Source organism: Pyrgilauda ruficollis, unplaced genomic scaffold, assembly GCF_017590135.1.
Source record: "Pyrgilauda ruficollis isolate IOZ18807 unplaced genomic scaffold, ASM1759013v1 scaffold35, whole genome shotgun sequence".
Classification (NCBI taxonomy): Eukaryota; Metazoa; Chordata; class Aves; order Passeriformes; family Passeridae; genus Pyrgilauda; species Pyrgilauda ruficollis.
The window spans coordinates 1,371,583-1,389,565 of NW_024524934.1; the positions used below are offsets into that span (position 1 = coordinate 1,371,583).

At 46.1% G+C, this 17,983-nt stretch overlaps 2 protein-coding genes across 2 annotated transcripts in view; one reads left to right on the forward strand and one right to left on the reverse strand.

The window, feature by feature from the left end:
* The first annotated feature begins 5,206 nt into the window (after nt 1-5,206).
* PSMG4 (proteasome assembly chaperone 4) lies at nt 5,207-11,032 on the forward strand. Its single transcript, XM_041475356.1, has 3 exons — nt 5,207-5,486; nt 5,609-5,684; nt 10,770-11,032. The coding sequence occupies exons 1-3, from the start codon at nt 5,310-5,312 to the stop codon at nt 10,889-10,891; spliced, it is 375 nt and encodes a 124-aa protein (XP_041331290.1). The 5' UTR covers nt 5,207-5,309; the 3' UTR covers nt 10,892-11,032.
* Nucleotides 11,033-12,305: 1,273 nt separating this feature from the next.
* Nucleotides 12,306-17,983, reverse strand: part of SLC22A23 (solute carrier family 22 member 23) — a 108,393-nt gene continuing 102,715 nt past the window's right edge. Inside the window, exon 10 of the mRNA XM_041475357.1 lies at nt 12,306-16,718. Coding sequence (XP_041331291.1) covers nt 16,367-16,718 — 352 coding nt within the window. The 3' untranslated portion in view covers nt 12,306-16,366. The remainder of the gene's footprint in view (nt 16,719-17,983) is intronic.

Sequence of the window (17,983 nt, forward strand, 5' to 3'; positions counted from 1 at the left end):
GACTCTCTGCAGCCTGAGCAGACAAGTGAGCCCTTGAGTCTGCAGCAGACTGACAGTTCCCTCTGGTTCAAGGACACCACACATCCTCTGCCCCAGCCCTGCATGGGTCTAGATGACCCAGGGACAGAAAAATATCAGGATCCACCAGGTGTGTTGTATGTCACATAAGATGTAGGAATTGAATTGAGCAATATAAAGGAAAACATTTTTCAGTACTATCTCATGGGTTTTTTTTCCTTCTCAGCCTTTGAAAAAGTCATTTCCATTAGCCTTTCACACCTGTGCCCTTCCCAGTCAGGTGTGTAATAACCCACTGCTCCTGTAGAACTCACTACAGCTGCTGACATCTATGTTGGGGAGTCGGTGTTGGTAAGATTCTTTGGGATTCTCCACCATGAAGCGGTCTATCTGCATACAAAATATGATTTCCAGTTGACTGCATAAACCTCTTGTCCCCAAGGGGAGCAATGAGTCACTCTGTGTTAGTGCCTTCCGTCCAGCAGCTACGAAATCACACGTCTCAAATGCTCCAGCAGATCTAAGGCAAGGTCCTCCAATGACTCATATAGCAATGAAAGGAAGCTGTCTGATTTGATAACAGCAGAAATTCAGCCTGGGCTCACAAAGGTCCTTACAAGCTGTGTGTCACACGGAGTTGTGTTCGGCTGCAGGGAGATAGACAACAATTATTGTACTCTTCTAGTCTGCAGAGGAGAGAAATAAAGCAGGGTAGAAGGGATTCACAGGAGGCCACTGGGTCAGTCGGGCACCAAACCTAACAGACACGATTTCTAATCAAACACACTGTGCAGAGGATCCCAGCTGACAGAGAATTGCTGTGCCACCTGCATTCCAGGCTTCATCCCACATGTATGGAAATCCTAAGAGCTGAGGTTACAAACCCCAGAAAAAACCCCAAAAACTGTTACCTTAAGTCTTTTGGAAATCAGGAACTTCATTTCCTTGTAGCAATGCCTGCCTAGGTACCAATATGTATAATGAGGAGGTGTTGTAGTAGTTCTGCTAATACTGTCATAGCAGCTACTGCAGATGTGGAATCTATATTTTGTATCTGCTTACTAGTGGTTTTCAGACATTTTTTCAGAGAGGGCTGGCTTTGATAGCGCTTTGGATTGCAAGACTCAGCATGAACTTGGTGTAGTCCCCTTGCAGATCTCTTAAAATGATTTTCATACAAGTTCACAAGTCTGATTCCTCCATTTTCTGCAACTTTTTCAGAAGTTCCAGCCTGGATTCTCTTTCCATTTCTTTTTCTGAGACTACAACTCAGACTGATCAACACTTGACAAAGTGTTTTGAGTCCTCAGATTACTCCTATGGCCATGGTTAGATGACTCAGGAGCAACTTCCTATCACATCTAACCAACAACCCATGCCAGGAAAAGGTTTTGACCAGTTTGATTCCCCAGACTGACTCATCATCATGTTAGATGAGCACGAGAAAGAAGGACTGGGCCAGTCCCACCTTAAACTGGTTTAGGTGCCCACAGCCTCACAACCATGGTAACACTAAAGTGCAAGCAGAGACACTTCTCCTTTTCATGCTTGCCTGATTCTGCCCTCCACGATGACAGCACACGTTTTTGAGCAGTGGGACAACAATCTACATCAGAGGATGGATCCAGCTGAGAAAAAACATTAATGACAGAGGAAAAAAAAAAAAAAAAAAAAAAAAAAAGAAGAATTTTTTCCAGATAAAAAAAAGAAGTATTTTTTCCAGATCTTCAGGTGCCTTGATGTAGAGGGAGAGAAAAGAGCTCCCTCAGCCATCAATGCCACTGATGGAAGTCTACATAAAATGAACATCCAAGTCTCAAACAAAGAAGATCCCTGGAAGCCTGGGACTGCAGCGCAGCTACTGCAGTAGCAGCCTGGTATCATGGAGCCTTAGCAGAGCAGGTTTTGCTTGGGTTTTTCAAGAGTCATTTACTCCTCAGCAGATGGATGACAAATCAAGAAAACTAGAACACCCTAGGCATCAACAGGAGGTTCACTGACACACACTAATGGTTATCTGCCTTCTCACATGTCAGATTCACTCTTTATTCATGCAGGAGCCAAAGCACAGAATACATTTTGGAATCAGAAAAAAGTTGCTGCTCTCAGTGATATCCCAGTTCATAACTGTGCTTTAATGTATCTTGACTCCACAGTTACCAGGAAGATTTACTCCTCACTTAAAACTGGAGGGGAGAAGATGATCAGTAAAAATCAAGGTTTAGGATCTAGTGACTCTTATGGGCAACCTAACTTTTGGAGAAGAACAAGGTAGATAGAAGTGCATACCTTTAAATCACCCTTCCCAGAACTTGGATCTCACCTGAGCAGGAATACATGCACATCCATATAAACAGGCAGGGCTTTTGCTAAGGTGTGTTTGCTTTACCATTATTTTTCTCTCCAGTGTGTCACTATAGCTGAGGCTCATTGCAGCCTCAAACCTGACAAACAAGGCAGACTTATGGGTGCTGCTTTCAAGGCCACAGGAAAAAAAGATGAGTATTTTAAAAGAAATGCAAGAGGGTCCATACACATATAGAGTGCTTTCCCCTCTCATTTTGTAGGGATTCTCTTGACCTTGCAGCGCTGTAATAAAGAAATTCATTTCACACTTGATGGTCTGGTTCTGCACGGCTCTACTCACACACCTGCACTACAAATAAAAATGCTTAAACCAGCATTTTAGTCACCAGATGAATGTTTTTCCTTTTCTGAGCTTAACCAAGGATTTAGCACAATTTACAGAGAGCAGCTGTATTGCACAGAAAAGCATTGAATACACAGAACTGCTAACAAGCAGAGGAGCTCTGTGACTTGCTTTTAGAGGTCTGCAGGGGTTAGGATAAGGGAAGTTACAGGCACTTTGGAGAAGACTTCTGGTGAGAAGAGGAACAGATCACAGCGTGATGAAATAGGGGCAGTTCCCTGTAGGGAGAAGCAAGTCAGGAGACAGCCTTGGAAGCAACACCAGACATTTGCACCTGACATGGAAAGACCAGTGAAGAAAACTCTTACTTCAGTCCAGCAGATGACTTTAACAAAAGTTCAGCACACAAGGAGGCCCAAACTTCTACTTTGTGGGAAGACACACTGAGCCAAAACTTTGTTAGAACAGATCCTCCACTAGGACTTCATTGCAGAAGTCAACTCTGACCCAGCATAGCAAAGAAACTGGCTGTGCACAATTAGAGAAGGATTTGCCTGCATGAATAAATCTGTCTGCAAAGCTGTGCAATGCCTTACCTTTCACCCTCACCTCCTTTCAAGTCAATGGAAACCAGGCAAGAGAAGTTCCTTCTCTCTCAAAAGAGAAATCTAAAGCAGCTCAGGTGAACTGTGCCCTAATATTTCCTCTTCTCTCCACTGATCAAGCAAGCCTGGGGCAAATTCCTCCATCACCTGCAGGTGTCTAACCACAGGAATCTCGCCACCACCACCTGTGTGGCTTCCAGCAGACATTTTATTCTGTTCCTAGAATTTTATTCCTTCAATGCTCCTGGCTGTTTTAGCTGGCAGGCCTGCCTACCCAGCTGCAGAGTGAACCTGCAGCTGCAATAAGCAGAGTGCATGCAGCCAACACTCTCTCCCTTCCAAGGTGGCTTTTGTCACCTTTTTGCCTGTCTGTTTTCACAGCTGCCACAGGCGAAGTGTTGCAACAGGCTGTGGGGACAGCTTTTTGAGCCCCAAGACAAGACCCAGTTCCTCACCTTGTGGGAGGCCAACCCATGTTGAGGGAAACAGCTGGGACTGGCTGTAGACTGGGGGGCATGTGGGACCAGCACAAGCCTGATGCTGTTTCAGCAGTGAGGCAGGGGACAGACAGAGTGGGGGGCTGACACCATGCAGCCCATAATGCTTTGTGTGAGAAGCAAGCGACAAATGTAGGGCAGGGGACGTGGCGTGCGACCCGCCCCCCCCCCCCCCCCCCCCCCTGATCCTATGCCCAAGCTGATCCTATGCCATGGGATGTCAGGGTTTGGCAGCTGAGCCGGGCTTAGCTGCCTCCCGGGATTTAGTGTCAGTGCGGCAGCATGGGCAGAAATTAGCAGGGCTGAGGATTTTCTTTTGGCAGATGCCAGGAGAACTGGAGCAGCTCAGGGAAGAAAAGTGATGAAGGGTTCCTGTCCCTCCACCCATTTCTTTAATGGGAAAATGAAATCTTACCATTTAGAAATGGAAATTTTGATTTCTAGCGGTATGTAGGAAACCGGAGGCAGAGGAAATGCTGATCAAAAAGCCAATCTGTACCCTTAACGCGCTTGCTCTTTGTGCAGCGATGATTGCCTGCCGGTGGCGTGAAGATACACCTTTCCAATTGTAAAGGGCCCACGGCCATCGGAGTGCCGACTATATTATCAGCAACAGACGGTACAGTTACTAAAAATCCTCTCCAGTAATGACCGACTTTGCTGTGCTGCGGCAGAAAGAGTGATGAGCACAGAATTCACACCCAAAGTAGGGCTTTTAATTATTCACGGCTCCATATTCTCCAGAGCTATGCAAACCCGAATCACTCGCTTTGTAGATCCCCAATGCCGAAAACCTCCACAGCTGAATGAAGCCAAGGTCGCTGTGACCTTCCTCTCCCTTCCCGAGGCTGCACAGCCCCACTCCCACGCTATCCCTTTCGCCTGAAACCCCGGGGATCCACTCGGGTGACTCCCCGGAGCCATCGGTGTGCCAGTCGCGCATCCGCACGCAGGGGTTCACCTGCCACCTAGTGGGGTTTCCCCATCCCTGCGGCTGCCTCCCCGTATCCCTCTCCCAGGCGGGCAGCGCGGCCGAGCCCGGGGAGGTGCGAGCCGCGGGAAGCCGCGCACGGAGCGGGCGCTCTCCGGGGCTGGGGGTGCATTACCACACAGGGGCTGTGCACCGGCGGGGTGCCTGGGCTGTGTCCTTTGGGATGGGAGGGGAATAGTGGGAAACGAAGGGGGCGTGCACCGACCGGGGGGCTGTACCCGGGCGCGCGTGTTCGTGCTGGCGGGGTCTGTGCACGGACGGAGGGGAGGCTCGGGGAGGGGCGTGCACGGAGCTGGGTGCGGGCACCGGTGCGCGGATGTTCCCTGGGAACATCCCTGGGCGGGTGGGAAGCCTGCAAGCCCCGGGAGCCGGAGGGCCGCGCAGGGCCGGTGCCGGGGCGGAGCCTCGCGGCGGGGCGGGCCCGGCGGAGCGGAGAGAGCGTCGCTTCCCCGGGACCGAGGGGCGGGCCGGCCTCAGCCTCAGCTTCAGCCTCCGCCTCCCGCTCGGGCCTTGCGTGCTCGGGCCTGGCCGCGCCGGGAGAAGCGGCGATGGAGGCGGCGGGCGGCGGCGGAGCGGCGGGCGGCATCGCCCTGCACGACTTCAGCGGGCAGCTGGGCGAGCAGCGGGTGCACTTCCACGCCATGCGGCTGCGGGACTCGCTCTTCCTCTGGGTGGGCGCCGCGCCCGCCCTGGCCAGCCTGGCCGTCGCCATGTGCAGCCCCCGTGTGAGTGTCGCTGCCGGGTCCCGCCCGCCCCCCGGAGCCCCGCGGCGCTGGGGGGTGGCTCCGCCGCCTGTACCCCGCGCTGCCGACACTAAGCCGTGCCCTGTGCTGTGCTCCGCTTGCAGGACAGCATCCCGGTGGCCGCCTCGCTCCTGGGGGACCCCTCGGACACCGCCTCCTCCTGCCTGGCGCAGCGCTTGGGTAGGTGCGGGGCCGCGCTGCGGGGAGGCGCCTCCCGCCGGGAGCGCGCGGGTCGGGGCCGGGCCGGGCCGCTGTGCTGGCCCTGGGCCCCGGGCCGGCTGCACGGGCGTGCGGTGCGCGCTGCCCCGGCCGCAGAGCTGCGCCTGCTTCCATCCCATCCACCCAGTCACTCGTGTTTTCCCATCGTGCACGAGTCTGCGGCTCCTGAGTCAGCGGCCTTGGGCACGCTGTGCGCTACCAGAAGTGAATTGTTTGATATCCTTATCCTGGCTTTGGGTGCGAGGCAGGGCAGCACATGCTGCACCTGTCGAGTGGGGTTTCAGGTGACCTCTCTGTAAAGCTGTGACACTGCTGTGCTGGTGGGCGAGGTGGCCGTCATGCCAGGCACCTGCGTTTTACCTGAAGATGAAGCCAACCTTCATCATGTCTCGCACCTTTTAGTCCCCACATTCCAAGAAGTTCTGGCCTGGGAAGCCCAGGGTTGTCTCACACATGCCTGGGCTTGATCTGACCGGCCCAAATGGGCACTGCTCGGGATGCTTCCTTTTCCCCATGTGCAGTGTGCCACAGCTACTGCAGTAGCTGAAATCCTGAATCTTAATGACAGCTTGCAAACTCCCATGTCCATACAAAAAGATTAAAAATACGTGGCCTAATCATCTTTGCCCCTTCTCTGCTCTGACAGCTGTGTCATGCTGGTTACTCATCATCACCCACCAGTGGCTGGTGCAGCTCCAAGTGGTGAACTGCTGATGTGCTTGTTACCAAGTTTTAAAACCGGCATGCTGAGCTGCTCAGTCTCACCTTACTTCCTCTGTTTCAGATGGAAAGGCCACAGAATTATTAATGATCTGTGTGCTGATCTCCATTTCAGACAGTATGTCCTGAGTTTGTATTGTCAGGCACTTTCATGAGTCTACAACACCTTTTTCTCCATGGACTCATAAAAAAGGATTGCTCTCAAGACTAATCTTTGAAAAACGGTGTTAGCATCTTTTCTTCTTCACAATAGCTTCTCTATGAAAGAGACTGTTTAGTTGACCGTGGTGGCACAACTTTCTCTACACACTGAGTTCAATCCATTCCACCTGAAGTAATAATTTTATGGGGTACTGTGTAACACAGCTTCTTTATGTGTAATTAGTGCCTTGTCCTTAGGAAGTCACTAAACATGTAGTCAGAGAGGATTTATTTGGGATAAAGTATAATAGTTTATTCCACTTTCCATTTGGTCTCCTTGTCACTCATTTCTTCGGAATCTCTCTCTAATCTTCTGTGTAGCATTGCATTAGAGCTGACAGCTCTAAGTTATCTTAGTGATTGCCATACTCCTTTTGGGTTTTTTCTTTTTGTACGTGTGCTTGCTATCTCTCTTCAAGGATTTATTAAATGTTTCTTAGCTGAAGTTCATAATAACCTGCCATTTATTCCATTAGCTGTTTCAATGTTCTAGGACAGAGGCTGCCTGAGTCACCTGACTTTTCTCTTAGTGAGTTGTCGTGCTTTTATTATTTGCATTCCTAATTTCCCATACTTTGTTACTGAGAACTGATACTGTTGCTTGGTACTGGTCTATAGGTTACTCTTTATCCTTGGACTATAATGCACCTTCCTGCTTTCTTTTTCTTTGTGTGCTTTAGGTGTCTTTTGTTATTTCATTTTAAATTTCTGAGCCAGTTGTGGCCCAGCTAGGTTTTTGGTCCGTGTTCCTCTGTATCCATGACATCTATCCACTGGGTTGCAGGTTTCCTTGCCAGTCAGCTGCTTTCATATTATTTTTATACACTGTTCTTCCTTGTGTGATCCTGGTTAAAGTATATTATTTTGGAGAAGGCCTATAGACCTTTTTCACCTTTGGTTCAAAGGGGAAAGTCGATAATACACTTATGGCTTTGAATAATTATGTGCTTGCTCTTTACCTGAGCTTCTGGGAAAAGAAATACATATTTTTGAAGTCTCACACCATAGGCTTTAGGCTGGCTTTTGACAGTCCAGCAGTTTAGGTCAACTCATGATCACTTCGTCCAAATTTATTTATTTCTTAATCTATTTTTTTATTTATTTATTTATCCTGAGACCAGTGGATATGCAAAATCATCAACAAGCATCCCTTATCTTTGTTTCACAAAGCTCTTGGTAAGGAAATCTGTGCTCCACCTCAGCTAGAAATACCCAGCTTTGCTGTTGTTGGTGTTTAGTTTTTCTCTGGGGATTTAAATCCTTGTTACTCCCACACAATCTGTAATAGCAGAGATGCTATTCACAGCCAAGTCTGACTTGTACTTCCAAGGTAGCCTTTTAACCATCCTGACATGTGATAACCTTCAGGCAGGCAGTTTTTCTCCCCTTTCTTCCCCTCACCATGCTTGTCACCATTTTTTTTTCCGTGCAGTTTCTTGTCTCCACAGGCACTAGCAGGAGTAGCATGCAGTGCCATTTGCACAGAACTATTTCTATTTCTTACACTTGCCAGTCACATTCCATCATCTACCATGTGTTCCTGCAATGCCAGGTTTCCTGCCCTGGAGCAGGAGTTTCAGTGCTGCTGTGCATCACAGTGCAAACATTCTCCTTTTGTTTCTGGGTACTTTGGTAGGGTTCCTAGCCACAACAGCTGCATTTTGTGTGTTGGCTCTATCTCCTTCCTTATTTCTGATTTTTTTTCTGTTGCTGAAGACACATGCACTTCATTCTTATTCCTCTTTCTACAAATATCTATATCTGCTTTTATGGGGTGCAGTTTCCCACCACCCTGCCCGATCACTTTGGCACAAGATGTGTCTCACTGGTCAATGAACCCAAATTCTAAGAGTTTCCTGTAGGATATGGGAGGCCAATTCTTGAGAAAGTCCTTGTCCATTAGTGCCTTCCTCACATGCATGTCCTGAAATCACTGTGCTTTGGGCTGCAGTACTGATTAGTGCCATGTCTTCAGTCTTCCTTCTGTAGGGACTGGCAGAGTCTTGATGAAAATCACCTCAACTTTTTCTTTGAGTATTTCTCACCTGGGCACTGGTCACTTTCATAATCTCTTTTCCAGCATAAATAGTCTACCAATATATGTCTTACATTTGTCCTGCCTCTTCTGCTCCTGCTGGGCTCCTCTTCAGGCTTTGGTATGAAGTTGTAGGAGCAGATCTGTGCTGCTGTAGTTTCTCCTGGCATTTGGCACATCCCGGACAATGGCTGCCAAGGATGATTTTCCTCCACTTTGAAGAGCCCCTGGAACAGGGGTTATTACCCAGGCTGCACGGGAAGCAGACCTGCTGGAGGGCTTTCTAGGTAAGCCTTGTCCTTTGCAGTTTTCTGCTTTACACTGAAGCTGCAGATGGTCTTCCACAGGGACATAAGATCTGCCCTCTTTTGTCCTTCCCGCAGGAGTGCACGTGTCCAACTGAATCCTCAGGAAGCAGGGACAGAAAAGGTCCCCCTGGCCCTCAGAGCTGGGCCAGAGCCCTGGGAGCAGAGGTCCTTGGCAGAGGCAGCCCAGAGGGACTCCCAGATTCACACTGTTCTGGGAACTGGAGCAGCATCCCAGGGACTCTGTAGGCAAACATAATTAAGAAGTTGAGTTTTGACACTGCAGTGCGCTATATAGTTTTGTTAGCTAGGATAATGGCATTAATTGGTTCAGAATTAACATTGCATTCATTTAGGGGATGATGATGAAGTACTAGTGCTTACAAAACATGCTGCTTTGGACCACAAAAATCTGGTGCCAGGTGCTAATTTTTGCAATCAGAGCACCAAGCTGCATTATATCAGCATTTTGTAGTGCCAAGTCTTAAACAGCAAATGAATCCTTTCATTTCAGAATTTACTGAACTTACAACTCTACTTACTGAGTCAGGAAGCTGGTAACCTGTTAGGGTAGAAAATAATAAAAAATAATGAAAATGCCTTAAAGGAGTTTTTAAACTATATTTTATACATACATATGTAAGAGTTTCTGTTTTTAACTATTTAGTTTTCTATTTAGAAAGGATTAAAATCTTAGAAGTCTATAGAGTGTCTCTATTTTGAAGTTTTAAAAATTCAGATGACATTTTTGAATATTCAGCAGAACAGTCTGATTTGTGTCTGGAGTCATTAGCTCCCAGCTCATTCCCGGACAAGAATATCTTGTGACCCAAATACTATTTTTTGTCTTCTGTTTTACACAACTCAATTTAAATTTAGTGCCTATTTTTCCTGTATGGTGCTTTTCATTTTTCAAAAAGTTTAGCTTCAGTAATATATAAGGAGAGCCACAAATTTGCTATGTCACCATGGTAAAATCTAAGTAGGATGGCATTTTATTTACAAAACACTTCTTGGTGTTATCTCTTCTACTCTGATAATTAAGTCTTCTTGTCCCACTGGACAGTTTTTTTGTCACTGTTAATTAGCTCTGTCATGGAAGGCAGCTCTTAATTTTGTAGCACCTCTCTCTAGGTACTTGTCATTACAGTAGCCTGGAACTTGTGCTTGGCTTCATCTTGTTCAGCAAAGGCTCTCCAGCCTCTTGGAGCATTCATGGACACCGTATGAAAAAAGGCTAATGGAAACAAAACTGATAGCAAGCTTAGAGCTGGTGCATAGCTTTTTGGGGCTTTTTAAGGCTTATGAGCCTTTCAAGGTTCATTGAAAAACCAGAACTTAATTAATTTGGACCCAATGACTTTCTTGAGCACTTTCCCTCTAATGTTTTATACAGCACAGATTTACAAACTCTGAATTTCAGTGCTAAGAGTCCAGTATAGTCTGTGGTGTCACTTACAATGTAAGATATTTAAGAAGTGTGCAAAAATCCACTACAAGCTCTGCAAGGCTCTCCAGTGGCTAGTGGTGTCTTGTGTCAAGTCAAAAACCAGTTGACAGTCACCAGTCTTATATTGTTCACTTCTGTGATGTGCAAAATCTTGGCCAACTCCCCCGTGGTCAGAGACGTGTTCTGCTTTTCATTTATAACTGCACCCAGCACAGCAAGAGTGGAGAACATCTTAGAAATGTGCATGATGTGGCTTTTCAAGAGGCTTGCTCAAATACCATGATCACTTTTATGTAAGAATAAACTCTGGCTGACTACTCTGTTTTGTGTTTTAGCCAGCAAGACCAAAAAGCAGATATTTGTCAGCTACAATCTTCAAAACACAGACAGCAATTTCACCTTACTCATAGAAAACAGGATCAAAGAAGAAATGACAGCTTTTCCAGACAAGTTCTGATTGTGCATCATTGTAAAAAGAAGATGAAAGTTTTGTTTCAGAAAAACTTATTGCAATTTTCACACTGACATTAAGTTAGTATATTTCTTTTGTATTGTTTTGATTGAATTTGTGGTTGTTATTAAATATAGATACACTTGACTAGGATTTTCTTTTTTTTCAAATAGAATTTGAATTTTCAAAGCAATTTTTTTTTTTTTTTGCTACCCTGCCAAGTAGGATAGCAAACAGATGCTGCAGTGGATGAACATGATTGAAAAAGTGCATGTGGTGTGTGGCCTCCACACAGTACTGGGATCTGATGGCAAATCAGTTCCAAATGCTACCTGTACAATTAATCTATTGTGTACTAGGACTGAACATAGTATAGCAGCTTTTAGTGTTCAAATAAAGAAACCCCACATTTTTGTATGGTAAAGCTGTGACATGAGTGTTACTTTTGTCCTTTTAGCCCCTCTTGGTTGTAGTACTGGTGCTAAACAATGATTTCCTTCCATCCCTTGGGCACTTAGAACACGAGAAGGATTTCACAAAGGGTAATTTATGCATCCCTGATGACTACATAGCAGGAAAAAGCACAAGCCAAGTTCTGGAGCAATAGATAAATCTGTCATGCTGCTAGAAGAGCATCACATGTAAATTGAGCATATACATAAAATCAGAGAGGTCTACTACCATGACCACCAGTGAAAAGCATCCTGCTGCTACATCTCTGGGCTTGCTTTCAGGTACGATGGGTATCTTTTCAAAGGCAGATCCATTGGCTGTTTTGTTTAATGAGATGGCAGGCAGGAGTTAAGTATCCAGGTTTTCCAGGGTTTTGGTGGTTGTTTTCTTTCATTCTGAGTTTAGTTAGCCCTGACTGGAGCTCAAGCATCAGCTGCTGATACAAACCAAAACTACTAAACTGGTGCTGCTTCTAGACAACTCTGTCCTAAGCACCTACAGAAAAGCGATGGATTTACCTTGCTGTGGTGCCACAATCAGGAATTAAAACCTGTAACTGAGAGGCTGCTGCTGTAGAAGGCACAGCTGCTGAGTCTCTTGTCCAAAAGTGCTTGAACATGCAGTGGCTTCAGGGTCTCAGATTTGGTGTGGAATGCAGAGGGCCCCTCCTTACCTGGTGGGAACAGCTGCCTGTCCTTGGCTGCAGTTCAAGATCAGAATAGCAAAAAGCAACAGTTGAAGGGTATTTTCTTTTTGATTCACACCACTGAGGAAACAGAGTCAACTATGCTTCTGTAATTGACTGTAAAGGATAATTACTTGCAAATCAATGTGCTGTTTTAATTAGCCTGATTTACAAACAGCTCATTCTGTTTGTAGAGCAGGGCAGGGCTATTTGCTGAGGCATCAGCTGCTGCTGGGTGTTTGAGAAGTCACTGCAAGGGAGCCAGACCAGGGAGAGCAAATGGATGGGACAACGTCATTTTATTCTGTACATTTACATACAAAGTTCTTCTCAGTAGGTACAACAGATGTAACATCATGCAGACATTTAGCTTGTAAGACTGTTTTCAGTACTTGATTTAAGCTTGTGCTATGAGGAAGCACCACCAGACTATTCATGATCAAAACATACAGTAACACGATTCTTTAAAACTTCATCAGAAACTGAAATGGGGAGGGAGATCTCGCCCACTAGACAAAACACACCGTACTCCTTTCCCGAAACATTTTACACAATACATTTAAAATGAGGTTTGTAATTTCATTTTTGTATTAAAAAATAAAATAAAAAAAAGTTGCAGTGGGGGGAGATCATCCCCCCACTCAATAGTGTTGTCTTATGTGCCAGCTACAGGCGCAACTTGACTTGACATTCACAGAGTTCAGTTAATGGCACTTCTGCTTCCAATTTGGTGACCAATAAATTGTTTGTCTCCAGAAAGTGGCAACAGTTAAGTAAAATACTTCCACTAAAAAGGATGACAACAAAAAAAGCCTACTCAGTGAAACCCAAAAGTAAATCACACAACCCCCTTTCAGAGTGGCCACAAAACACTTGCAAACAGGTGTTATCTGTTTGCAGCGTGTCTGGCAACAAAAGCAGTACTGAAATCTTACAAGGGGGACAAAACCCCCAAGATCAAGCATAATGTCACTTCACATTTTTGTTTGAACTTACAAAGATGGAGAAAGCCCTTAAATGGTAAACCCAAAGAAAAATCTACTGATGGGCTTAGAGGTTACTGAAGGTTCACAGAAAAAGGCCAAAAATGGACAAGACAGCTTGGACTGCTTCCCCTGTTGTGGTGGCCAGAAAGAGCCGCCTGAGAAAAGCCTTTCCTGGTGATGGCTGCAGAGGAGACATGGCCAAGGAGCCAATGGTGCAGCAGGCTGGGACCCCAGCAGAGAGCCCTGTCCTACTGCAGGGCTAGACAAGGCAGGGCAAGCATCCCCATGCTTCCTTTCTGCCCTGCTGCATCACCTGGTACCTGGCTCCTCCACACTAGATAGGTTTAGTGAAAGCTTTCCAACTCCATGAGCATGTGTGGAAGAACATAATCATCACAGAAGTGTTCCTGTTTTCAGGAAAAGGAGCAAAACTAGAACTGCCAAGGCAGGAAGTTAGTTTTTGCTTTATTGTTGTGACAGAGGCAGAGGGCCAGACTGACTAGAGAAGATGGGGCTCCCTTCATTGCAGATCAGTACTGACTACCTGGTTTCAAGCAAAAAAGCAGCAAATCGAATCAACTTCATAAGACTTTCTTCTTAACAAAACAAACAAACAAAAATTGCTGCATGTTCCTGTCACCAAATGTATTTATTATCTAAATGTTGATATGTTTAAACAAGTATTCTTTTCCCTGTGCCTGTCTGTCATCGGAGAGCAACCACCAGAACAGGAAACGATAAAGTGCTGTGGACAACAGCGGTGAGCTCACCAGGAGCACTGACAGTGCTGGAAGCAGCCGTGTGTGCAGGCCTGTGCGTGGTCTGCGGGAGCTCTACCGCAGCTTGAGCACACGGGCCACGAGAGGACCACAAAGGAAGGAGCCACTGGCTCCACAGCACGATGGATGGCAGGGCGCTGCTTTCCGCCTCTGAGCTCGCACCTTCTCCTCTCTCATGCCCTTTCTCTCTTCCCTGAAGCCTTGTTTTGCTTCTTCAGCTTTTTGTTGTGAACCCATTTCTTTCGTCCCCGAATGTGTGTGGCTTGCAACAAGCATCTCACATCGAAGGCAAAAGGTATTGCACAAATTTGGCGTGTGAATACTACACGAGTGGGGAAGGGCTGGTTTCTTTCCTCAGGTGAACACAGACTGCAAAGGTCTCAGCACAGAACAAAAAGAAGCAGCCACACTCGAGCCTGACAATAAAACTCGAGTGTTAGGAAGATCAGGCTCTTGCTGTCACAGCAAGTTTAGCAAAGGTGAAAAAAACCAGTAGTGTAACTCTGGGCAAAACTACCATCAACTGGTCCAGTGTTTCTTACCAGGCTCAAGAAGAACCCAAATGTCCACATCATCCTCTGTAAAAATTAGCAGCTTTAGGACAACATTGTTAGTGTGAATGCAACCCCCTCTGTTGCTTCTGCAGGTCTGCCTGTCCCCTTGCATCCGTCAGCGTCTGAGGCTGTGCTACCTTACTGCATGGCCTGCCGGGGAGCATGGGTCTCTGATTTATTGGGAACTGTAAGAGGACATTGGCAGCCTAATGGAGGATGGAAATTGTTAGGTACAGTAGTTAATCGACAATATATACAGCAAGGGAGGAAGGGGGAGGGAAGGTAGAGGAGGAGAGTGCGAATGAGCACTTCCCCTGCATATGAACGCAAGATGTACATCAAACAAAGTGGCAATCATATGGACAGTGAGTACAACATTGACATCCTGCTGCTCTGCTTGAATGTCTGCACTACTGAGCAATCACAAATGGATGGCCTGAGTGAGAAAGGAGAAGAGGGAGGGAGAGAGGGGAGAGTTAACTACAATGCAAGAAAGCTGTTTACAGAGTCCTTGCATTGAACTAGATCCTCACGATATTCTCTTGAGTGAGGACCAAAAGCCAATGGCCGAAGGAAATAATTTGGGGGCTGGAGGAGGGAAGTCAAGTGGCTACTATCAAAGTGCCATCTGCACAGCAGGAGGTAAAGTGGATGTTCACTTTGTGTAGAATTAATCAAATTTAAGTAAACATTTTTTTCCTGAACTAAAATCTTACAAGAGCAGTCAGGAAAGTGAGGAAATAAGGGTGAGTTCATTGTATATTCTTGGGTCAGAACCAGAACACATATCTAAGAGCCCAAGACAGCTCAGTAAGTCATTATTCACAGGCTATCAATTAATTCCTTTCCAACAGTCATTTAAGCAGTTTTCCCACTTAAATTGAAAACCCAAACCCTGGCTCTAAAACCACTTGAGACAGTAAATACCAGGACACTCATTTCTCAGGAACAGATATCCCAGCTATGCTGCCTTTTGGAATAAAGGTATATATAGATCTTGCCCAAGCTCCTTACTATTTATCACTGCTGGTCTATGCTTTTTTCCTGGAGCAGTCAGAGATCCTGGGCCTCCTGATAATTATAACCATTCTAGACAAAACTCATTTTTGCATCATTAGTCAAATCATTTGCATCATCTACATTACAATTAAGGACCAGTGGCAACCACGTAAAATAGATTAATATATTCTTAAAATGCAGAAAGCTGATTGAAAAATCAGCTTGTTGGGGTAGGATTTTCTCCAATGCATTCAGTGAAAACAAAAAAGGACTAATTTAGAAAGTAACTTTTAAGTGCACATGGGCTATAAAGACAAATATAAGCTGCCTAAAATGCAGTCAGAGTTTGAGTCACAACAGGTTTTGCTTTTTCTTCTTTTTTTTTTTTTTTCTTCCTTTTTCTTAGTGTATACAAACACAGCAGGCAATCTGGGCACTTGGACTTTCTAGACAGGCAGAAGAATGTTGCACAAGTCTAAGTTTAAGTCAATTCAACTTTGCAGTGAATCCCTCTTTCCTTTAAAGAAACACAAAAACAAAACAGAAAACAACACTCCCCCTCCCCCCATGGTTTCTTTCTTGGAATGGCTGCACCTCTTAAAAGATGGCTTCATTTTTGTGATCTATGAAAGGAAAAGGAAATAAAGTGCTTCTTGAGAATAAATCAAAATAAATATACATATTTAATGGCAGGAAAAAAAGAGTTCTGAAGGGCTACTGCCAGCCAGGTCTTTTCTCAAATGAGTCTTTTTCCCCCAAAACTTTTCAAAAGTAATCTGCACAACTGCTGAAGATGCCAAAATTTGCTTTAGTAGCAGAGTTGAATTCCTCTAAGTTTGTGTCTGCTCCATCACTGGTTTGTAAAATCTGTGCAAAACACCTTTGCCCAAAGTGCAACTCCTCCCGCACAACAGCATCAAATAAAATACAAAAGGAAGAGAAGGAATATAAGAAGGGGAAATAAAATAATTAAAAAAAAAACCAACCAAAAACAAGGAGAAGGAAAAAAATCCACCCAGTTACATCTACTTCATGCCGTTGGCAGTGGTGTTCTCCGAGATGCCGTCACTCACAGCGGCTGAGTCATGGAGGCCAGAGTAATCCTTGAGTTCAGAGTTTGTCAGGAGCAGCGGCTGCTCCCCCTTCTTGTGCGGCAGCAGGGGCTGCCGGGTGTAATGTTCCCCATCCGGGATGTTCTCAGGCAGGTGCTGGCTCTTGCTCTCGGGCAGCAGCAGGATGCAGATGATGCAGATGAGTGTGCAGCAGGCGAAGATGACGTGGTGGAGGAAGTAACCCTTCTGGTTGTGGAGCTCCATGATGGGGGCAGTCAGGCGGCCGAAGCCCGCGCTGGCCAGCACCAGCCCCAGCCCGCCTCCCCTGCAAACGCAAGCAGGGGGGAAATAATTACACTCAATATCATTTCACACCCATTTAACTGCCGCCACATAAGAAGAAGAGAAGCTTTACCATGTGAGTGTGTAGACAGCATTCTAAAGCACTCCCAGTTCCAAGTATTCCCACATTCAGTGAGGGAAAACCAGATTTTGCTTAGCACACCACCCTTCCCCACTTAGACCAGACACACCAAGGAGCAGTAAGTGCAGAAGTCAGTTTTGGCTGCCTCTAAAGTATCTGGCACCACTCAGCAGTGGAGGCAGGAGATTAGACTTTACAAGCCACTGCCTTGATCCATTATACCAAACACTGAGTGCTGGAATATTTTCTACATAAAATCATGTTATGGCTGGAACTTCTCAACACAGTGGAGATGTAACAAAATGCATAATTTTCAGAAAAAAAAACAAAGAAGTGTGAAAATAGACTCATCTTCTTCCAGCTAGAGGCACAGAAGCTGCTTGTGAAAGGCCAGTTCAGTGCTGTCTCCTGATGCTTGGCTATACAAGCAAACTCTCTTGCAATTCCTCGTCTTGCTCATCAGCATCTCTCCAGAGCCTGGTGCAGGAGGCCTGGCACACCTCACAGTCCTGGGTCTGTCTCTGCTGGGTGCCCCCACACAGAAGCGGCAGTGCAGGTGTTTCTTTGGGGCAGGCCATTCCCTCCTGCTGTGACACGACTGAGGTCTCCTGCCAGCAGAGGGCTGTCCTTAAATGACTCATTTTAACAAAATCTGTGACGGCAACAGCTCGTCCTTCCTTTTCCAAAGACTCTGCTGCCTGCAGAGGGAGACCTCCTTGTGAGTTTAATCACTGGCACCCTGCTTCCCTACCAAGCCTGTGAGGGCAACACACTTCCTACACTTCCTCTGGGAGATGCCATTTATTCCCAAACCCTCTGCAGATCAGAGGGGTTCAGTTCCTGGCCCAATGCAGAACTGTTATCATCAACACAAACTGGCCCTCACAGAAGGGCAAATGGACTGCTTTATGCCAAATATTTGGCATAAAACCAGTTTCCCTGACTATTAAGCATCCTGGAAATCACTGTACAAATAAACCTACAAATGCCAAATTCACTCAGCCAACCACAGTGTTAAAGCTAATCTTCACTCAATCCTTTCCAAAATCCACTGCTGCTTACTTGACAGCTGAAGGACAGCAAACATGGGCTTCAAAAGATGCTTTTGGGACACTGACTGGATCAAAAATTCACGTATGTATGTTCCAGTTCTTCAGACTCAGCAG

What these genes read in the sequence shown, in the direction of transcription:
- PSMG4 (XM_041475356.1), top strand. Translation starts at nt 5,310, where the DNA reads ATGGAGGCGGCGGGCGGCGGCGGAGCGGCGGGCGGCATCGCCCTGCAC. An exon ending in TCGCCATGTGCAGCCCCCGT is followed by an intron (nt 5,487 to 5,608) that starts GTGAGTGTCGCT and finishes CTCCGCTTGCAG; the next exon opens with GACAGCATCCCGGTGGCCGC. An exon ending in CTGCCTGGCGCAGCGCTTGG is followed by an intron (nt 5,685 to 10,769) that starts GTAGGTGCGGGG and finishes TTTGTGTTTTAG; the next exon opens with CCAGCAAGACCAAAAAGCAG.